Source organism: Rhinoraja longicauda, chromosome 34 (genome assembly GCF_053455715.1).
Source record: "Rhinoraja longicauda isolate Sanriku21f chromosome 34, sRhiLon1.1, whole genome shotgun sequence".
Classification (NCBI taxonomy): Eukaryota; Metazoa; Chordata; class Chondrichthyes; order Rajiformes; family Arhynchobatidae; genus Rhinoraja; species Rhinoraja longicauda.
The window spans coordinates 6,169,329-6,189,151 of NC_135986.1; the positions used below are offsets into that span (position 1 = coordinate 6,169,329).

Consider the following 19,823-nt stretch of genomic DNA (forward strand, 5'->3'; position numbering starts at 1 on the left):
GGGGAGGGGAGGGGGAGGGAGAGGAGGAGGGAGAGGAGGAGGGAGAGGAGGAGGGGAAGAGGAGGGAAGAGGAGGGAAGAGGAGGGGAAGAGGAGGGGAAGAGGAGGAGGGAGAGGAGGAGGGGAGGGGAGGAGGGAGGGGAGGAGGGAGGGGAGGAGGAGGGAGGGGAGGAGGGAGGGGAAGAGGGGGAGGAGGAGGGGAGGAGGAGGGAGGGGAGGAGGGAGAGGAGGAGGGAGAGGAGGAGGGAGAGGAGGAGGGAGAGGAGGAGGGAGAGGAGGAGGGAGAGGAGGAGGAGGGAGAGGAGGAGGAGGGAGAGGAGGAGGAGGGAGAGGAGGAGGGAGAGGAGGAGGGGGGAGGAGGAGGGAGAGGAGGGGGAGGTGAGAGGGAGAAGGGGAGGGGAGGTGAGAGGAGGGGGAGGTGAGAGAGGGGAGGGGAGGTGAGAGGAGGGGGAGGGGGAGAGGCGAGAGGAGAGGGAGGTGAGAGGAGGGGGAGGGGGAGGAGAGAGGAGAGGGAGGCGAGAGGAGGGGGTGAGAGGAGGGGGAGGAGGGAGAGGCGAGAGAGGAGGGGGAGGAAGAGGGAGGGAGAGGGGGAGGGAGTGGGGGAGGGAGAGGGGGAGGGAAAGGGGGAGGGAGAGTGGGCGAGAGAGGGGGTGGGAGAGGGGGAGGGAAAAGGGGAAGGGAAAGGGGGACGTAGAGGGGGTGGAGGGAGGGGGGGTGGAGGGGAGGGAGGCTGAGGGGGATGGAGAAGGGAGGAGGGGAGGGAGAAGGGAGGAGGGGAGGGAGAGGAGGAGGAAGGGAGAGGGGGAGGGAGAGGAGGAGGGAGAGGGGGAGGGGGAGGAGGAGGGGAAGAGGGGGAGGAGGAGGGAGGATAAGGGGGGTTAAGGGGGATGGAGTGGGGGGGAAGGGGGAGGGATGGAGTGGGGGGAAGGGGGGAGGGATGGAGTGGGGGGGAAGGGGGAGGGGAGGAGAGGAGGGAGAGGGGAGGAGGGAGAGGAGAAGGGGAGGGGGAGGGAGAGGGGAGGGAGAGGGGGAGGGGGAGGGTGAGGGGGAGGGAGAGGGGGAGGGAGAGGGGAGGGAGAGGGGGAGGAGAGGGGGAGGAGAGGGGGAGGGAGAGGGGGAGGGAGAGGGGGAGGAGAGGGGGAGGGAGAGGGGGAGGGAGAGGGGGAGGGAGAGGGGGAGGGAGAGGGGGAGGGAGAGGGGGAGGGAGAGGGGGAGGGAGAGGGGGAGGGAGAGGGGGAGGGAGAGGGGGAGGGAGAGGGGGAGGGAGAGGGGGAGGAGGAGGAGGAGGAGGAGGAGGAGGGGGTGCTGCACCAATGCAATTAGAGGCTTGGGCCCAATGGGTTCACTTGGTCTAGTTTTTTAATGACACTCCATGCCAAATTTTTTTTGATCGACTTCGGCAGTGCCTCGGGGTGAATCGTATACAGCAGGGCTGTTGATTGTTGGGAGCTGCAAGCCATGAGAGAAGAGAATTCAAATCCATCATGGCATCATTGTAGAAATCAGCTGCTTTTCAATTAAATGCAAGTAAGGTCACAAATAATCCTCGGGTAAGGAGATCTAAGGGCGGCACGGTAGCGCAGCGGTAGAGTTGCTGTTTTACAGCGAATGCAGCGCCGGAGACTCAGGTTCGATCCTGACTACGGGTGCTGCACTGTAAGGATTTTGTACGTTCTCCCCGTGACCTGCGTGGGTTTTGTCCGAGATCTTCGGTTTCTCCCACACTCCAAGACGTACAGGTATGTAGGTTAATTGGTCTGGGTAAATGTAAAAATTGTCCCTAGTGGGTGTAGGATAGTGTTAATGTGCGGGGATCGCTGGGCGGCACGGACTTGGAGGGCCGAAAAGGCCTGTTTCCGGCTGTATAGATATGATATGATATGATACTAATCGTTACCTGCAGAATGAATGAACTGCAGATGCTGCATTACAAAAAGAAAAACCCGCAGTGCTGGAGTAACTCAGCGGGTCATCTCTGGAGGACATGGGTGGGTGACGTTTCGGGTCAGGACCCTTCTTCAGGCTTTGTCCTGCCCTCCTTTATTCCAGCTTGCTTTTCTAACCCCACCCCGTCAATCAGTTTGAAGAAGGGTACAGAGAAGTTGATCAAGGACGAGAAGGCATGAGCTACAGGGAGAGGTTGAGCAGGCTGGGACTCTACTCCTTGGAGCGCAGGAGGATGAGGGGTGATCTTATAGAGGTGTCAGCCAGCGGATCCAACAAATCATCCGCCAACATTTCCGTCACCATCCCCTCCCCTCTCTGCGTTCCGCAGAGACCGTTCCCTCCGTAACTCCCTGGTCCACTCGTCCCTTCCCCACCCCAAACCACCCCATCCCCGGGCACTTTCCCCTGCAACCGCACGAGATGCAACACCTGTCCCTTTACCTCCCCCCTCAACTCCATCCAAGACCCAAACGGTCTTTCCAGGTGAGGCAGAGGTTCACCTGCACCTCCTCCAACCTCATCTATTGCATCCGCTGCTCTAGATGTCAACCTCTTTACATCGGCGAAACCAACGCAGGCTCGGCGATCGCTTCGCTCAACACCTGAGCTCGGTCCGCCTTAACCAACCTGATCTCCCGGTGGCCGAGCACTTCAACTCCCCCTCCCATTCCCAGTCTGTCATGGGCCTCCTCCAGTGCCATAGTGAGGCCCACCGGAAATTGAGGAACAGCACCTCATATTTCGCCTGGGCAGCTTGCAGCCCAGTGGTATTAACGTCGACTTCTCCAACTTTAGATAGTTCCTCTGTCCCTCTCTTCCCCTCCTCCTTCCCAGATCTCCCTCTATCTTCCTGTCTCCACCTATATCCTTCCTTTGTCCCGCCCCCCCTGACATCAGTCTGAAGAACGGTCTCGACCTGAAACGTCACCCATTCCCTCTCTCCTGAGATGCTGCCTGACCTGCTGAGTTACTCCAGCATTTTGTGAATAAATACCTTCGATTTGTACCAGCATCTGCAGTTATTTTCTTATATTATAGAGGTGTACAAAATCATGAGAGGAATAGATCGGGTAGACGCACAGAGTCTCTTGCCCTGAGTAGGGGAATCAAGGACCAGAGAACATAGGTTTAAGGTGAAGGGGAAACAATTTAATAGGAATGTAAGGGGTAACTTTTTCACATAAAGGGTGGTGGGTGTGTGGAACGAGCTGCCAGAGGTGGTAGTTGAGGCTGGGACTATAGACAATAGACAATAGGTGCAGGAGTAGGCCATTCAGCCCTTCGAGCCAGCACCGCCATTCAATGCGATCATGGCTGATCACTCTCAATCAGTACCCGTTCCTGCCTTCTCCCCATACCCCCTCACTCCGCTATCCTTAAGAGCTCTATCCAGCTCTCTCTTGAAAGCATCCAACGAACTGGCCTCCACTGCCTTCTGAGGCAGAGAATTCTACACCTTCACCACTCTCTGACTGAAAAAGTTCTTCCTCATCTCCGTTCTAAATGGCCTACCCCTTATTCTTAAACTGTGGCCCCTTGTTCTGGACTTCCCCCAACATTGGGAACATGTTTCCTGCCTCTAATGTGTCCAAACCCCTAATTATCTTATATGTTTCAATAAGATCCCCCCTCATCCTTCTAAATTCCAGTGTATACAAGCCCAATCGCTCCAGCCTTTCAACATACGACAGTCCCGCCATTCCGGGAATTAACCTAGTGAACCTACGCTGCACGCCCTCCATAGCAAGAATTATCCTTCCTCAAATTTGGAGACTATCCCATTGTTTAAGAAACAGTTAGACAGGTACATAGATAGGGACAGGTGGGACTAGTGCAGCTGGGACATGTTGGCCGATGTGGGCGAGTTGGGCCGAAGGGCCTGTTTCCACGCTGTATCATATATATCATATCATATATATACAGCGCGGAAACAGGCCTTTTCGGCCCACCGGGTCCGCGCCGCCCAGCGATCCCCGTACATTAACACTATCCTACACACACTAGGGACAATTTTTACATTTACCCAGCCAATTAACCTACATACCTTTACTACATACCTACATCACTCTATGACTCTAAGGGTCCTGACCGAAAACTTAACTTATTCTTGTTCAATCCATTTGGGATAGCCACTTGAAATTTAGCAGTGGCCAAGGTGCCAGATGGCACTCGGTAGCCTTTATATGCCTTTATCTTTGAGCTGCACTGCAGCAGTGTGGGTAAAAGAAGAAAGGTCCCAACTTGGAACGTCACCTCCCCATGATCTCCCGAGATGCTGCCTGACTCGCTGAGTTACTCCAGCACTTTGTGTCTTTTTTCAAAATCATTACTTGCTCTGGCTGTTGAAGGACACAGAAACATAGAAAATAGGTGCAGGAGTAGGCCATTCGGCCCTTCGAGCCTGTACGCACCGCCATTCAATATGATCATGGCTGATCATCCAGCTCAGTAACCTGTACCTGCCTTCTCTCCATACCCCCTGATCCCTTTAGCCACAAGGGCCACATCTAACTCCCTCTTAAATATAGCCAATGAACTGGCCTCAACTACCTTCTGTGGCAGAGAATTCCACAGACTCACCACTCTCTGTGTGAAGAAATGTTTTCTCATCTCGGTCCTAAAAGACTTCCCCCTTATCCTTAAGCTGTGACCCCCTGGTTCTGGGACTTCCCCAACATCGGGAACAATCTTCCCGCATCTAGCCTCTCCAACCCCTTAAGAATTTTATATGTTTCTAAAAGATCCCCCCTCAGTCTTCTAAATTCCAGCGAGTACAAGCCGAGTCTATCCAGTCTTTCTTCATATGAAAGTCCCGCCATCCCAGGGATCAATCTGTACTCCCTCTATGGCAAGAACGTCTTTCCTCAGATTAGGAGACCAAAACTGTACACAATACTCCAGGTGCGGTCTCACCAATGCCCTGTACAACTGCAGCAGAACCTCCCTGTTCCTAAACTCAAATCCTCTTGCTATGAATGCCAACATACCATTCGCTTTCTTCACTGCCTGCTGCACCTGCACGCTTGTTTTCAATGACTGGTGCACCACGACACCCAGGTCACGTTGCATCTCCCCTTCTCCTAATCGGTCACCATTCAGGTAATACTCTGCTTTCCTGTTCTTGCCGCCAAAGTGGATAACCTCACATTTATCCACATCATACTGCATCCGCCATGCATTTGCCCACTCGCCCAATCTATCCAAAAGAGAGAGGGGTGAAAAGAGAGCGAGAGAGAGAGAAGAAACCAGCGTAACACGGGACTTTCCCTACCTGGATTTCTTGATCCCAATTGAAGTGATCGACAGTCCTTTCCATGTGAAGAAGCGGATGATGGCAACCTGGAGCTCACTAAAGCTCCTGGAGGAATCCAGGTTACTCACAATCAGGTGATAGCCTGTTTGAGAAAGAAGGCAACAACAATAGACAATAGACAATGGGTGCAGGAGTAGGCCATACAGCCCTTCGAGCCAGAACCGCCATTCAATGCGATCATGGCTGATCACTCTCAATCAGTACCCCGTTCCTGCCTTCTCCCCATACCCCCTCACTCCGCTATCCTTAAGAGCTCTATCCAGCTCTCTCTTGAAAGCATCCAACGAACTGGCCTCCACTGCCTTCTGAGGCAGAGAATTCCACACCTTCACCACTCTCTGACTGAAAAAGTTCTCCCTCATCTCCGTTCTAAATGGCCTACCCTTATTCTTAAACTGTGGCCCCTTGTTCTGGACTCCCCCAACATTGGGAACATGTTTCCTGCCTCTAATGCGTCCAATCCCCTAATTATCTTATATGTTTCAATAAGACCCCCCCTCATCCTTCTAAATTCAGTGTATACAAGCCCATACTTAACTGGAAGCCCAAACAATGTATATTATAATTAGACTTTGGGCAGAGAGATGAAAAGAGAGAGAGAGAGATAGATAGAGAGAGAGAGAGGAAAAGAGAGAGCGAGAGAGAGAGATAGAGAGATAGAGAGAGATAGAGAGAGATAGAGAGAGATAGAGATAGAGAGAGGGAGTGAGTGAGTGAGTGAGTGAGTGAGAGAGAGAGAGAGAGAGAGAGAGAGAGAGATGAAAAGAGAGATGAAAGAGAGAGATGAAAGAGAGAGATGAAAAGAGAGATAGAGAGAGATGAAAAGAGAGAGAGAGAGAGAGAGAGAAAAGAGAGAGATAGATGAAAAGAGAGAGAGAGAGAGGGATGAAAAGAGAGAGAGAGGGGAAGAGTGAGAGAGTGGGGAGAGAGAGGGAGGGAGGGGAGAAGAAAGGGAGGGAGGGGGGAGGGAAAGAGAGAGAGAGAGGGGGAAGGGAGAGAGAGGAGGAGAAGGAGAGGGGGGAGAGAGGGGGGGAGAGAGGGGGGAGAGAGGGGGGGAGAGAGGGGGGAGAGAGGGGGGGAGAGAGGGGGGGAGAGAGGGGGGGAGAGAGGGGGGGAGAGAGGGGGGAGAGAGGGGGGGAGAGAGGGGGGGAGAGAGGGGGGGAGAGAGGGGGGGAAGAGGGGGGGAGAGAGGGGGGGAGAGAGGGGGGGAGAGAGGGGGGGGAGAGGAGGGGGGGAGAGAGGGGGGGAGAGAGGGGGGAGAGAGGGGGGGGAGAGAGGGGGGGAGAGAGGGTGGAGAGAGGGGGGGAGAGAGGGGGGGGAGAGAGGGGGGGAGAGAGGGGGGGAGAGAGGGGGGAGAGAGGGGGGGAGAGAGGGGGGAGAGAGGGGGGGGAGAGAGGGGGGGAGAGAGGGGGGGGAGAGAGGGGGGGAGAGAGGGGGGGAGAGAGGGGGGGGAGAGAGGGGGGAGAGAGGGGGGGAGAGAGGGGGGGAGAGAGGGGGGAGAGAGGGGGGGAGAGAGGGGGGGGAGAGAGGGGGGGAGAGAGGGGGGAGAGAGGGGGGAGAGAGGGGGGAGAGAGGGGGGAGAGAGGGGGGAGAGAGGGGGGAGAGGGGGGAGAGAGGGGGGAGAGAGGGGGGAGATGAGGGGGGAGAGAGGGGGGAGAGGGGGGGAGTGAGGGGGGGAGGGAGAGGGGGGGAGGGAGGGGGGAGGGAGGGAGGGGGGAGGGAGAGAGGGGGGAGGGAGAGAGGGGGGAGGGAGAGAGGGGGGAGGGAGAGAGGGGGGAGGGAGAGAGGGGAGGGAGAGAGGGGGGAGGGAGAGAGGGGGAGGAGAGAGGGGGGAGGAGAGAGGGGGGAGGGAGAGAGGGGGGAGGGAGAGAGGGGGAGGGAGAGAGGGGGGAGGGAGAGAGGGGGGAGGGAGAGAGGGGGGAGGGAGAGGGGGGAGGGAGAGGAGGGAGAGAGGGGGGAGGGAGAGGGGGGAGGGAGAGAGGGGGAGGGAGAGGGGGGAGGGGAGAGGGGGGAGGGAGAGAGGGGGGAGGGAGAGAGGGGGGAGGGAGAGAGGGGGGAGGGAGAGAGGGGGGAGGGAGAGAGGGGGGAGGGAGAGAGGGGGGAGGGAGAGAGGGGGGAGGGAGAGAGGGGGAGGGAGAGAGGGGGGAGGGAGAGAGGGGGAGGGAGAGAGGGGGAGGGAGAGAGGGGGGGAGGGTGAGAGAGGGGGAGGGAGAGAGGGGGGAGGGAGAGAGGGGGGAGGGAGAGAGGGGGGAGGAGAGAGGGGGGAGGGAGAGAGGGGGGAGGGAGAGAGGGGAGGGAGAGGGGGGAGGGAGAGAGGGGGGAGGGAGAGAGGGGGGAGGGAGAGAGGGGGGAGGGAGAGAGGGGGGAGGGAGAGAGAGGGGGGTGGGAGAGTGTGGGGAGGGAGAGAGGGGGAGGGTGGAGGGAGGGAGAGGGGAGGGAGAGAGGGGGAGGAGATGTGGGGGGAGGGAGAGAGGGGGGAGGGAGAGAGGGGGGAGGGAGAGAGGGGGAGGGAGAGAGGGGGAGGGAGAGACGGGGGGAGGGGGGGAGGGAGAGAGGGGGGGGAGGGAGTGAGGGGGGGAGGGAGAGAGGGGGGAGGGAGAGAGGGGGGAGGGAGAGAGGGGGGAGGGTGAGGGGGGGAGGAGGAGGGGGGAGGGAGAGAGGGGGGAGGGAGAGAGGGGGGAGGGGAGAGAGGGGGGAGGGAGCGCATTTCTTAAAGTTTATTAGGTTAATTGTTTTTTACAAAGTAACAAAAGTGGATTTATTCAGACCGCGGGGGAATGGCGAGTAGGGTGGGCCGAAAGGTATTGCGCTATCATGTATCGTTTCTTTCTGGATGAAAACCGCACAAAGAAACGACCACGGGACAAACAAACGGAAAAAACATACGGGAAGTGGGGAACAAACAAGATGAGAGTTTTAATAATGTACAGATTTGGGACAAGGTAGGTGGATAGGAAAGATTTAGAGGGTTATTACTAGACCAAGTGGACCTGTTGGGGCCAAACCTCTCCTGCATTGGTGCAGGACCCTCTCCTTCCCCCTCAATCGCCCCTCCCCTCCTCCCTACCCCTCCCGCCCTCCCCTCCTCACCCTCTCATTCCCTCCCCGCCCCCTCTCCCCCACTCCATCCCCCCTCAACCCCCCCTTATTCTCCCTCCTCCCCGTCCCTCCCTCCCTCTCTAGGAGATAGATCTAAAATGTGTATAACTTTTAAAATATGACACCGATTTCATGAAACTTCTTCCATTAGCACCAAAGGGGCGACGGTGAGTAAGGTGGGCCTGAAATTGTCGCGCTATCGTGCACTGTTTTGGCTGCAGTTCAGGAACAAACAAACAAACAAACAAACGAGAGTTTTAGTGTATAAGATGGGCCAAACCTGGGGCAATGAGATTAGCATATAGTTGGGGCATCCTGGTCCCCATAGACGAGTTGGCCGAAGGGCTTGTTAAGTGGTGCATGATTCTATGACTCTGGGCTGAATTTCCATACATTGAGGGTCTCTGAAAACTGAGCAAAACTGCCCCTTCTTACAGAGCTGCAAGAAGTGCAAGCTCACAAAATCAGACTACAATTTCTCCGCACTTCTGAAAGATAAGTTTTGGTCTCAAATTAGAGGAAGGATATTCTTGCTATTGAGAGGCGTGCAGCGTAGGTTTACTAGGTTAATTCCCGGAATGGCGGGACTGTCATATGTTGAAAGACTGGAGCGACTAGGCTTGTATCCACTGGAATTTAGAAGGATGAGAGGGGATCTCATCGAAACGTATAAGATTATTAAGGGGTTGGACACGTTAGAGGCAGGAAACATGTTCCCGATGTTGGGGGAGTCCAGAACCAGGGGCCACAGTTTAAGAATAAGGGGTAGGCCATTTAGAACTGAGATGAGGAAAAACTTTTTCAGTCAGAGAGACTGGAATTTAGAAGGATGAGAGGAGATCTTATCGAAACGTATAAGATTATTAAGGGGTAGGACACGTTAGAGGCAGGAAACATGTTCCCAATGTTGGGGGAGTCCAGAACCAGGGGCCACAGTTTAAGAATAAGGGGTAGGCTATTTAGAACTGAGATGAGGAGAAACATTTTCAGTCAGAGTTGTGAATCTGTGGAATTCTCTGCCTCAGAAGGCAGTGGAGGCCAATTCTCTGAATGCACTCAAGAGAGAGCTAGATAGAGCTTTTAAGGATAGCGTAGTCAGGGGGTATGGGGAGAGGGCAGGAACGGGGTACTGATTGAGAATGATCAGCCATGATCACATTGAATGGTGGTGCTGGCTCGAAGGCCCGAATAATAATAATAATAATAATAATAATGCATTACATTTATATAGCGCTTTTCTAACACTCAATGGCGCTTTACAGGGTTTACTAAAATGGCCTCCTCCTGCACCTATTGTCTATAACATACATTTATATTAAATGGACGTTACCACACCAAAATAATTTGCTAGATGGAAGGCAAAGGAAAGTTGTGAGGTCCAAGAAAGGATATTGCTTCATTACCTGATTTGGTTATCTCCTTGTGTTTTCCCACGTGGGTCTCTTTTGTTTCTCGACTCAGCTCTTCTGCAATTTCCATCACCTTCTCATTTACTTCTTCGATAACCTTCGCATCCTCCTTTACCTCAGCCTTGAGCAGACAAACGAGAACTCGTGAGAAAAATGAATTTGGTTTGACCAACACTCCCAACAATGAACCATTCTACATTTTCTTGGTCACCATTTGCTTTTTCACACCTTTACCTTTCCATGTCTCTAGTTCCCCTCTCCCCTGACTCTCAGTCTGAAGAAGGGTCTCGGCCCAAAACGTCGCCCATTCCTTCTTTCCAGAGATGCTGCCTGACCCGCCGAGTTACTCCATCGTTTTGTGTCTAACTTGGCGGGGCAATGGCTCCCAAACATTGTTAAGTTTACAGATACAGCATGGAAACAGGCCCTTCGGCCCACCAAATTGTGTTGCTTCATTGAGTTTTATATTGGGACGGTTTGAATCAGGAATAAAAGATATAGCACAACAGGCCCTTTGGCCCACCGAGTCCATAATGGCCATCGATCAGCCGTTCGCACCATTTCTATGTTGCCCCACTTTCTCATCCACTCCCTACACATGTTGGCAACGTACAGAGGGCCAATTATCCTACATCTTTGGAATGTGGGATGAAGCTGGCATACCCAGATGAAACCCGCCTGTTCAAAGGGAGAGCCTGCTACAGATGCACAGATAGCACTCTAGGTAAGGACTGCACGGTGGCACAGCAGCAGAGTTGCCACCTTACAGCGAATGCAGCGCCGGAGACCCGGGTTCCATCCCGACTACGGGCGCCGTCTGTACGGAGTTTGTACGTTCCCCCTGTGACCTGCGTGGGTTTTCTCCGAGATCTTCGGTTTCCTCCCACACTCCAAAGACGTGCAGGTTTGTAGGTTAATTGGCTTGGTAAATGTAAACATTGTCCCTGGTGGGTGTGGGATAGTGTTAGTGTGCGGGGATCGCTGGTCGGCGCGGACCCGGTGGGCCGAAGGGCCTGTTTCCACGCTGTATCTCTAAACTAAGGTCACGGCGTCAGAACCACGGGGCTAACTTGCTGGTCTCGAGCCACTAACCAAGGCAGTCTCAACTCTTCTCGAGTTAAGGCCCTCTGTGTCTGATTGCTTGTGAAAGTGCACCTAAAAAGGGGGGGAAAAAACTGGAGAGGGGGAGATATCGTTCGCTGGAGTAATTGGGAATGTCCACTTCAAGATTGAACCATCAAAACTACTTGCCACCATTTTGAGCCACCTACCTTCTCGATTGTCTGTGTTTCCAGTTCCTTTCCCTCCAAGTCTCCTCCACTTGTCGTCAGAGGGTCTGCCTTATTTTCCTCCTTATCGTTTGATAGCGTATCGTCTGGAACCAAAATATACTGTGATTAAACTTGTGCAATGCAAGGGTTAAACTGACTGTGTCAGCTGAAATGGAGTTGTCAGCTAACGGCCATATATATGCATGCCTGCCATCAAAATTAACAGCAAGCACTACACGAAGAAGGGTCTCGACCCGAAACGTGATCCATTCCTTCTCTCCAGAGATGCTGCCTGTCCCGCCGAGTTCCTCCAGCATTTTGTGTCTATCTTTTGTGTAAGCCAGCATCTGCAGTTCCTTCCCACACCACATGTGTAGCAGGCAGTGAAGAAAGCAAATGGTATGTTGGCATTCATAGCGAGGGGATTTGAGTATAGGAGCAGGGAGGTTCTGCTGCAGTTGTACAGGGCATTGGTGAGACCGCACCTGGAGTATTGCGTACAGTTTTGGTCTCCTAATCTGAGGAAAGACATTCTTGCCATAGAGGGAGTACAGAGAAGGTTCACCAGATTGATCCCTGGGACGGCAGGACTTTTCATATCATCATCATATCATATCATATATATACAGCCGGAAACAGGCCTTTTCGGCCCACCAAGTCCGTGCCGCCCAGCAATCCCCGTACATTAACAATATCCTACACCCACTAGGGACAATTTTTACATTTACCCAGCCAATTAACCTACATACCTGTACGTCTTTGGAGTGTGGGAGGAAACCGAAGATCTCGGAGAAAACACACGCAGGTCACGGGGAGAACGTACAAACTCCTTACAGTGCAGCACCCGTAGTCAGGATCGAACCCGAGTCTCCGGCGCTGCATTCGCTGTAAAGCAGCAACTCTACCGCTGCGCTACCGTGCCGCGCTATGAAGAAAGACTGGATAGACTCGGCTTGTACTCGCTGGAATTTAGAAGATTGAGGGGGGAATCTTATAGAAACTTCCAAAATTCTTAAGGGGTAGGACAGGCTAGATGCGGGAAGATTGTTCCCGATGTTGGGGAAGTCCAGAACAAGGGGTCACAGTTTAAGGATAAGGGGGAAGTCTTTTAGGACCGAGATGAGAAAGTTTTTTTTCACACAGAGAGTGGTGAGTCTGTGGAATTCTCTGCCACAGAAGGTAGTTGAGGCCAGTTCATTGGCTATATTTAAGAGGGAGTTAGATGCGGCCCTTGTGGCTAAAGGGGTCAGGGGGTATGGAGAGAAGGCAGGTACGGGATACGGAGCTGGATGATCAGCCATGATCATATTGAATGGCGGTGCGTACAGGCTCGAAGGGCCGAATGGCCTACTCCTGCACCTATTTTCTATGTTTCTATGTTTCTATGTTTCTATGTCAAGCCTTACTTTGGAAAGCAATTCGTTGTTTTGGAGAGATGCTGAGGCTAACTTAGGAGCGTTAAATCACGCAGCTACCTGCAAGGATGGTCACTCAGATAAACCTTTGCCTTCTCAGAGATATCTGTGACTAGCTCGGCGTATGAGATGACAAATAACTCACGTTCTTGGCACAGAGGAGGACAGCGAGCCTTTAAACAGAGTCACCTGTTGTTATAGACAATAGACAATAGGTGCAGGAGGAGGCCATTCGGCCCTTCGAGCCTGTACGCACCGCCATTCAATGTGATCACGGCTGATCATTCTCAATCAGTAACCCGTTCCTGCCTTCTCCCCATACCCCCTGACTCCGCTATCCTTAAGAGCTCTATCTAGCTCTCTCTTGAATGCATTCAGAGAATTGGCCTCCACTGCCTTCTGAGGCAGAGAATTCCACAGATTCACAACTCTCTGACTGAAAAAGTTTTTCCTCATCTCCGTTCTAAATGGCCGACCCCTTATTCTTAAACTGTGTGACCCCCTGGTTCTGGACTCCCCCAACATTGGGAACATGTTTCCTGCCTCTAACGTGTCCAACCCCTTGATAATCGTATACGTTTCGATAAGATCCCCTCTCATCCGTCTAAATTCCAGTGTATACAAGCCTAGTCGCTCCAGTCTTTCAACATACGACAGTCCCGCCATTCCGGGAATTAACCTAGTAAATCTACGCTGCACGCCCTCAATAGCAAGAATATCCTTCCTCAAATTTGGAGACCAAAGCTGCACACAGTACTCCAGGTGCGGTCTCACTAGGGCCCTGTACAACTGCACACAGTACTCCAGGTGCGGTCTCACTAGGGCCCTGTACAACTGCACACAGTACTCCAGGTGCGGTCTCACTAGGGCCCTGTACAACTGCACACAGTACTCCAGGTGCGGTCTCACTAGGGCCCTGTACAACTGCACACAGTACTCCAGGTGCGGTCTCACTAGGGCCCTGTACAACTGCAGAAGGACCTCTTTGCTCCTATACTCAACTCCTCTGGTTATGAAGGCCAACATGCCATTGGCTTTCTTCACTGCCTGCTGTACCTGCGTGCTTCCTTTCAGTGACAGATGCACTAGGACACCCAGACACCTTTCGGGTCAAGTCTGAAGAAGGCAAGGCAAGTTTATTTATATAGCACATTTCAGCAACAAGGCAATTCAAAGTGCTCTGCATAAAACATTAAAGAGCAATTAAAAGGAATTTAAAAACAGTCATTAAAGAGAATAGAAAATAAAAACTAGCTAAAATAGAATAAGACAGGTATAAGAAGGGCCTTCTCTCCAGAGATGCTGCCTGCCCCACAGATGATCAAATGATCGCAGTGAATTGCACAGAAGACACAAGGGGCTGTCTGGCCAACTCCTGAAGCTGATCACTGCACATCGTGTACGTGTATGTGACAAATAAACTTGACTTGACTCTTGCAGGAAACATCTTCCCAATGTTGGGGGAGTCCAGAACAAGGGGCCACAGTTTAAGAATAAGGGGTAGAGGCCATTTAGAACTGAGATGAGGAGAAACTTTTTCAGTCAGAGAGTTGTGAATCTGTGGAATTCTCTGCCTCAGAAGGCAGTGGAGGCCAATTCTCTGAATGCATTCAAGAGAGAGCTAGATAGAGCTCTTAAGGATAGCGGAGTCAGGGGGTACGGGGAGAAGGCAGGAACGGGGTACTGATTGAGAATGATCAGCCATGATCGCATTGAATGGCGGTGCGTACAGGCTCGAAGGGTCTCCTCCTGCACCTATTGTCTATTGGCATCAGCAACATGTTCTGGACCAGCCACATCGAAGCAATGGGCAAGAATGCACCACCGAGGCTTCGACTTCCTTCGAAGGCGTAGGAAGTTTGACACGTCCCCAACGCCCCTCACCAACTTCTACAGGCGCGCCGCAGAAAGCATTTTATTGGGACGCATCACCGCGCGGTTTGGGAACAGCTCCACCCAATGGCAGAGTTGTAAACTAACCTTCCATCCTTCGACTCCATCCACACTTGACGCTGCCTCGGCAAGGCCACCGGCATAATCAAGGACCAGGCTCACCTCATTTACACCTTCCCCCCCCCTCTTCTCCCGTCAGGCAAGAGGTACAGAAGCATGAAAACACCCACCTCCAGATTCATGGACATTTTCTTTCCAACTGAACCATCCTCTCACCAGCGAGAGACCAGTTCTGACCCCCCCATCTACCTCATTGGAGACCATCGAAATATCTTTGATCGGACTTTATTGGACTTTGTTACTAGGTTAATTCCCCGAATGGCGGGACTGTCGTATGTTGAAAGACTGGAGCGACTAGGCTTGTATACACTGGAATTTAGAAGGATGAGAGGAGATCTTATCGAAACGTATAAGATTATTAAGGGGTTGGACACGTTTGAGGCAGGAAACATGTTCCCAATGTCGGGGGAGTCCAGAACAAGAGGCCACACAGTTTAAGAATAAGGGGTAGGCCATTTAGAACGGAGATGAGGAAAAACTTTTTCAGTCAGAATTGTGAATCTGTGGAATTATCTGCCTCAGAAGGCAGTGGAGGCCAATTCTCTGAATGCATTCAAGAGAGAGCTAGATAGAGCTCTTAAGGATAGCGGAGTCAGGGGGTACGGGGAGAAGGCAGGAACGGGGTACTGATTGAGAATGATCAGCCATCATCACATTGAATGGCGGTGCTGGCTCGAAGGGCCGAATGGCCTCCTCCTGCACCTATTGTCTATTGTTTCTACCCTTGTAAACGTTGTACCCTTTATTCTGTATCTGTACACTGTGGACGGCTTGATTGTAATCATGTAGTCTTTGCACTGACTGGAATGCAGGCAGAAACAAGCTTTTAGATTTAGATTTAGATTTGGAGATACAGCGCGGAAACAGGCCCTTCGGCCCACCGGGTCCGCGCCGCCCAGCGATCCCCGCACACTAACACTATCCTACACCCACTGGGGACAATTTTTACATTTGCCCAGCCAATTAACCTACAAACCCGCACGTCTTTGGAGTGTGGGAGGAAACCGAAGATCTCGGAGAAAACCCACGCAGGTCACGGGGAGAACGTACAAACTCCGCACAGACGGCGCCCGTAGTCGTGATCGAACCTGAGTCTCCGGCGCTGCATTCGCTGTAAGGCGGCAACTCTACCGCTGCGCCACCGTGTACCTCGGTACACGTGACAATAATAAACCAAATTAAAACTTAGCTGATCCTTAACATTGGTACAATGACTCGCCTTGAAATGAATCACAAACTAGAAACTGATTTGGGTATGGAAAACATACTTACTCTCAGCACATTCTCTGGGTTCCTCCCAGCCCACCCGTGAACCCATCATCTCCGAATTGGAAACGTCCATTCCGTCAACCTGTAGCTCTTCACTCCTCAACTCTTTTGACCGAGGCCCGGCCGAACACATCGCCCCACTGAGATGCGCCAATGGAACGGCGTTCTCTTCAGGCTGAAGACACCTGGCTGCCGAGACATCAACTTGCCCCGATGCACAGTCCGTCTGTGGAACGCTGCAGGATTCCCCCTTCCTCAGCTCGCTTGTCACCGAGGGCAGTAGCTCCTCGTGGGTTTCCGAGCCAGTGGGGAGAGTGGAGGGGATGGCACCTTTACCGATGTCGGCAGTCTGTTCCTCCCGCAAGTCCTGCACCTCAAAGGCGCCACTTTGATCTTGACTTTCTGGTCGAACTTTCGACTCGGAATCAGCTGCAGCCGTGACGACGTCCAAAATGGCCGCCCGGGTCCCAGCCGGCGGGGAAGACTCTTCGAACGTCAACGAGGGGTTTCCTCCGACTTCGCGGGTAGGCAGAGCTTTGCGACAGTTGACCGCAATGCTCACTTGCTCTCCCACGCATTCTGCTGGCTCCAGTGCCACAAAGTCTTCGGTGATCATTGTATCGGCAGCTGTTTTCCCATCGTGGGCGAGATTCTCCTTGGGCCCGAGGTCAATTGCCCGATTTTTAAATTCACAATTATCCAGCTCGTCCAATGGCAAATCGAGTGAGCCTCTCGCAGCGTCCACATGTTCTGCGCCAGAAGCCTCTGGCCTTCGGTATCCAGATCCCAGTTGGGACATACCAGGATTCTCCATGCTTACTGGATTCTGGTCTTGTTGCAGTTGCGACCTCAAAGACAGACTGGGCTTATTCGCAGACATGGCCAACCCAGGAACGTTCGACCTCCCAGCTTCGGTCGGGCGGATTGGCAACCTAGCATCACCTCCAGAGATTGGCGACCCAGGTGAGTTTGTACCTCCGACTTCAGGTTCGAACACTGCTGATTTCCGAGGGGTTTTCTTTTCGTCTTCGGGATCGGTCTCGTCTGATGCGGGAACGATCAATTTAACATCTTCGGGCCCAGAGATGGCCCTCTCCGAATGAAATGACCCTCCATCTTCAGGTTCGGGGAACGCCGACCTGGGACAGTTCGATTCTGCAGATTCAAGCCTCGGGACAATACACCCTTCATCTTCAGGCCTGGAGACTGTCAATCCGTGCTGAGATTTCCCTTCAGTTTCAGTCTGGGAGATCATCGACTCAGGAAGGTTTGACCGCCCAGCTCCTGACCCACAAGTGCAGTTTAAATCTTCTCTGTCGGCTGCAAAGATCACTGACCCCGGCAGGTCCTTCCCTCCACCTCTCGGCTTGCTTTCGGGGTGGGTTTTCCTCGCGTTTTCAGGCTCAGAGGCTGCCGACTCAAGAAGGCCCGACTCTTGGGCTCCAAGCTCCGAGACGGCCTGGTCAGGAACAACTGTCCCTCCAGGTTCAGGCACAGAGACCACGGATTCAGGCACGTTTGCTGGCACTGCCTCAAGGACGAGTGGCCCAAGATGGTTTGGGCCGTCTGCTTTGCTCTTGGACACGCACGGCTCGGGAATGTTTGCCTTTGCCTCTTCCTGCACAGTCACAGTTACCCATTTGCCTGGAGATTGCATTTCACAAAGCCCTTCGCTTCCAGAGGGTCTGGAATCCTCGGGCTCGATGGGCGGCACCGGGATGATGCCGATCGTTCCAGCTTCTCCAGCGTCCTGTGCGCATTCGCCCAAGCCTTCCCGGTTTCCTGTTGTCTGGCCTGACCCGTGGCTCTCCCCATTATTAACACTGCCACGCGAAGTTGGCTTCTCCTCCCCATTCCTTGGCTTCTTTACAAGAACATCAGTAATCTCACCATGTCTGGGGCCCGGGGGCAGATTTCCAGAACCTTCCACAGATGTTCCGCCCTCGTGGCCTGCAGGTGCAGGAAGCGTCTCAGCACAGCGCTCGCTCTCCATTGCCTCCGCCTTCTCTTCCTGTTTTCCAGGCTCTTGCTTTGCATGCAGATGTCTGGAAGCCGCAGATTTCCAACCCTTCGTCCGCCCGACACAGTCTTGACGTCGAACGATCTTTGGGACTGGGTTCTGCCGAAGCGACTCTCTGAAAACCTTGACTTTAAACCACTTGGGACGAAGAAAAGCACCTCGACGTGCATTCAGACTCCCGGCGATGGCTCGTTGTCGCGACGCATGCTTGCCCAATCTTTCTGGCCGAACCTCTGCTCAGCCTTCAGGCTACGGCAACCGATTACGCGCCCCAGCGACCCAGCCGCACCCAGTTCCTGCGCCAATCAGCTCCGCGGCAAACCTTGCGACACTAAGACTCAGTTGATCCTGCGTTGCATGCAACGCTGCCACCTGTCACTTCTCATCAGGGCAGTCGGCATTTGCTCCAACAAAAGGATTTTTTAATTATTATTTTTTTTGCATTTCCTTTTAATAGAGAGCGGGAAAAGCAGGCCATTTTAAAACGGACTTTTAAGTCCGAGCCAAATGGGGTTACGAAGCGGCAATCAAAAATGTACACTTTTACTTCGTTCTTTACCTCTTCAACCCTGCCAGGATGGGGCAGAACGTGGACATTGTATGTCCCCTAATCCCATTCCGCCTGCTCTATTGAGCACTGCGTACTCCTGTTATGCTGCTGCAACAAAGAATTTCATTGTTCCCCGCTTTGGGACGTAGATGACCAAAAAAAACTCTTGACCTCCCTAGCCCAATATACACCGATCAGCCAAAACATTACGACCACTGACAGCAGAAGTGAATAACATTGGTCATCTTATCATATATATACAGCCGGAAACAGGCCTTTTCGGCCCACCAAGTCCGTGCCGCCCAGCGATCCCCATACATTAACACTATCCTACACCCACTAGGGACAATTTTTACATTTACCCAGCCAATTAACCTACATACCTGTACGTCTTGTTACAATGGCACCTGTCAAGGGGTGGGATATATTAGGCAGCAAGTGAACGGTCAGTTCTTGAAGTTGGATGCAGGAGAAATGGGCAGGAGTAAAGACCTGAGCGACTTTGACAAGGGCCAAATTGTTATGGCCAGACGACTGGGTCAGAGCATCTCTGAAACGGCAAGGCTTGTGGGGTGCTCCCGGTCAGCAGTGGTGAGTACCGACCGGCCGACAGTGGTCCGTGGAGGGACAAACCACAAACCGGCGACAGGCAGGGTGTTGGGCGCCCAAGGCTCGTCGATGCGCGAGGGCAACGAAGGCTATCCCGTCTGGTCCGAACCGACAGAAGGTCGACTGTGCCACAAGTCACGGAAAAATGTTAATGGTGGTCACGGGAGGAATGTGTCACAATACACAGTGCATCGCACCCTGCTGCGTATGGGGCTGCACACGGAGGACCAGCAGCATATTAGGCGGGCGGCCATCTTGTTTTGGCTCATCAGGTCATAATGTTTTGGCTGATCGGTGTAAACACGAATAAGAGGTGTAGGACCACATGGTCACCGAACAGTCTACACCATACATTATCAAAGCTGATTCTTTGCCTCAAAGCAATTGCACCCTGTTCAATTACTCCTTAGAATACTACATTTGTGGCAGCTATTTTGGCGCAAAGGAAGCTATTTGGCCCATTGAATCTATGCTGGCTCCTGGTAGTCTCATCAATGCCATTCCTTCGCTCTCTCCCCCTTCAGGTACCCTCCCAATGAAGGAAGGACGGTCAAGCAAGGAAAGAAAGGGGTAACAAAGCCTGGAGGGTGGGGCGGAGGTAGGGTTGCCAACTGTTCCATATTAGCCGGGACATCCCGTATTTTGAGCTGAATTGGTTTGGCTCGTACAGGAACGCCCTTGTCCCATATTAGGCCCGGGAGGCACCGTAGGCCCGGACGCTGTAGGCCTGGACACTAGGCCCGGGGGCTGATGTCGCTCGTACACTGTAGGCCCGGGGGCCACAGTAGGCCCGGACACTGTAGGCTAATGGAGTGTGTTCGGGGAGCGGGGCAGAGTGCGTTCGCCTAACGGGGGTTGCTTAGCAACACGCCCGGGCGGCCGCCATTGGTGGAGCGGGAGCACGTGGCC

The 19,823-nt window shown here is 53.3% G+C and overlaps 1 protein-coding gene across 1 annotated transcript in view; it reads right to left on the minus strand.

Moving 5' to 3' along the window:
* LOC144609303 (uncharacterized) overlaps nt 1-19,823 on the minus strand; it is a 64,577-nt gene that overhangs the window by 2,114 nt on the left and 42,640 nt on the right. Inside the window, exons 13-15 of the mRNA XM_078427734.1 lie at nt 11,039-11,142; nt 9,762-9,888; nt 5,218-5,341 (exon numbers count right to left, since the gene is read on the minus strand). Coding sequence (XP_078283860.1) covers nt 5,218-5,341; nt 9,762-9,888; nt 11,039-11,142 — 355 coding nt within the window. The remainder of the gene's footprint in view (nt 1-5,217; nt 5,342-9,761; nt 9,889-11,038; nt 11,143-19,823) is intronic.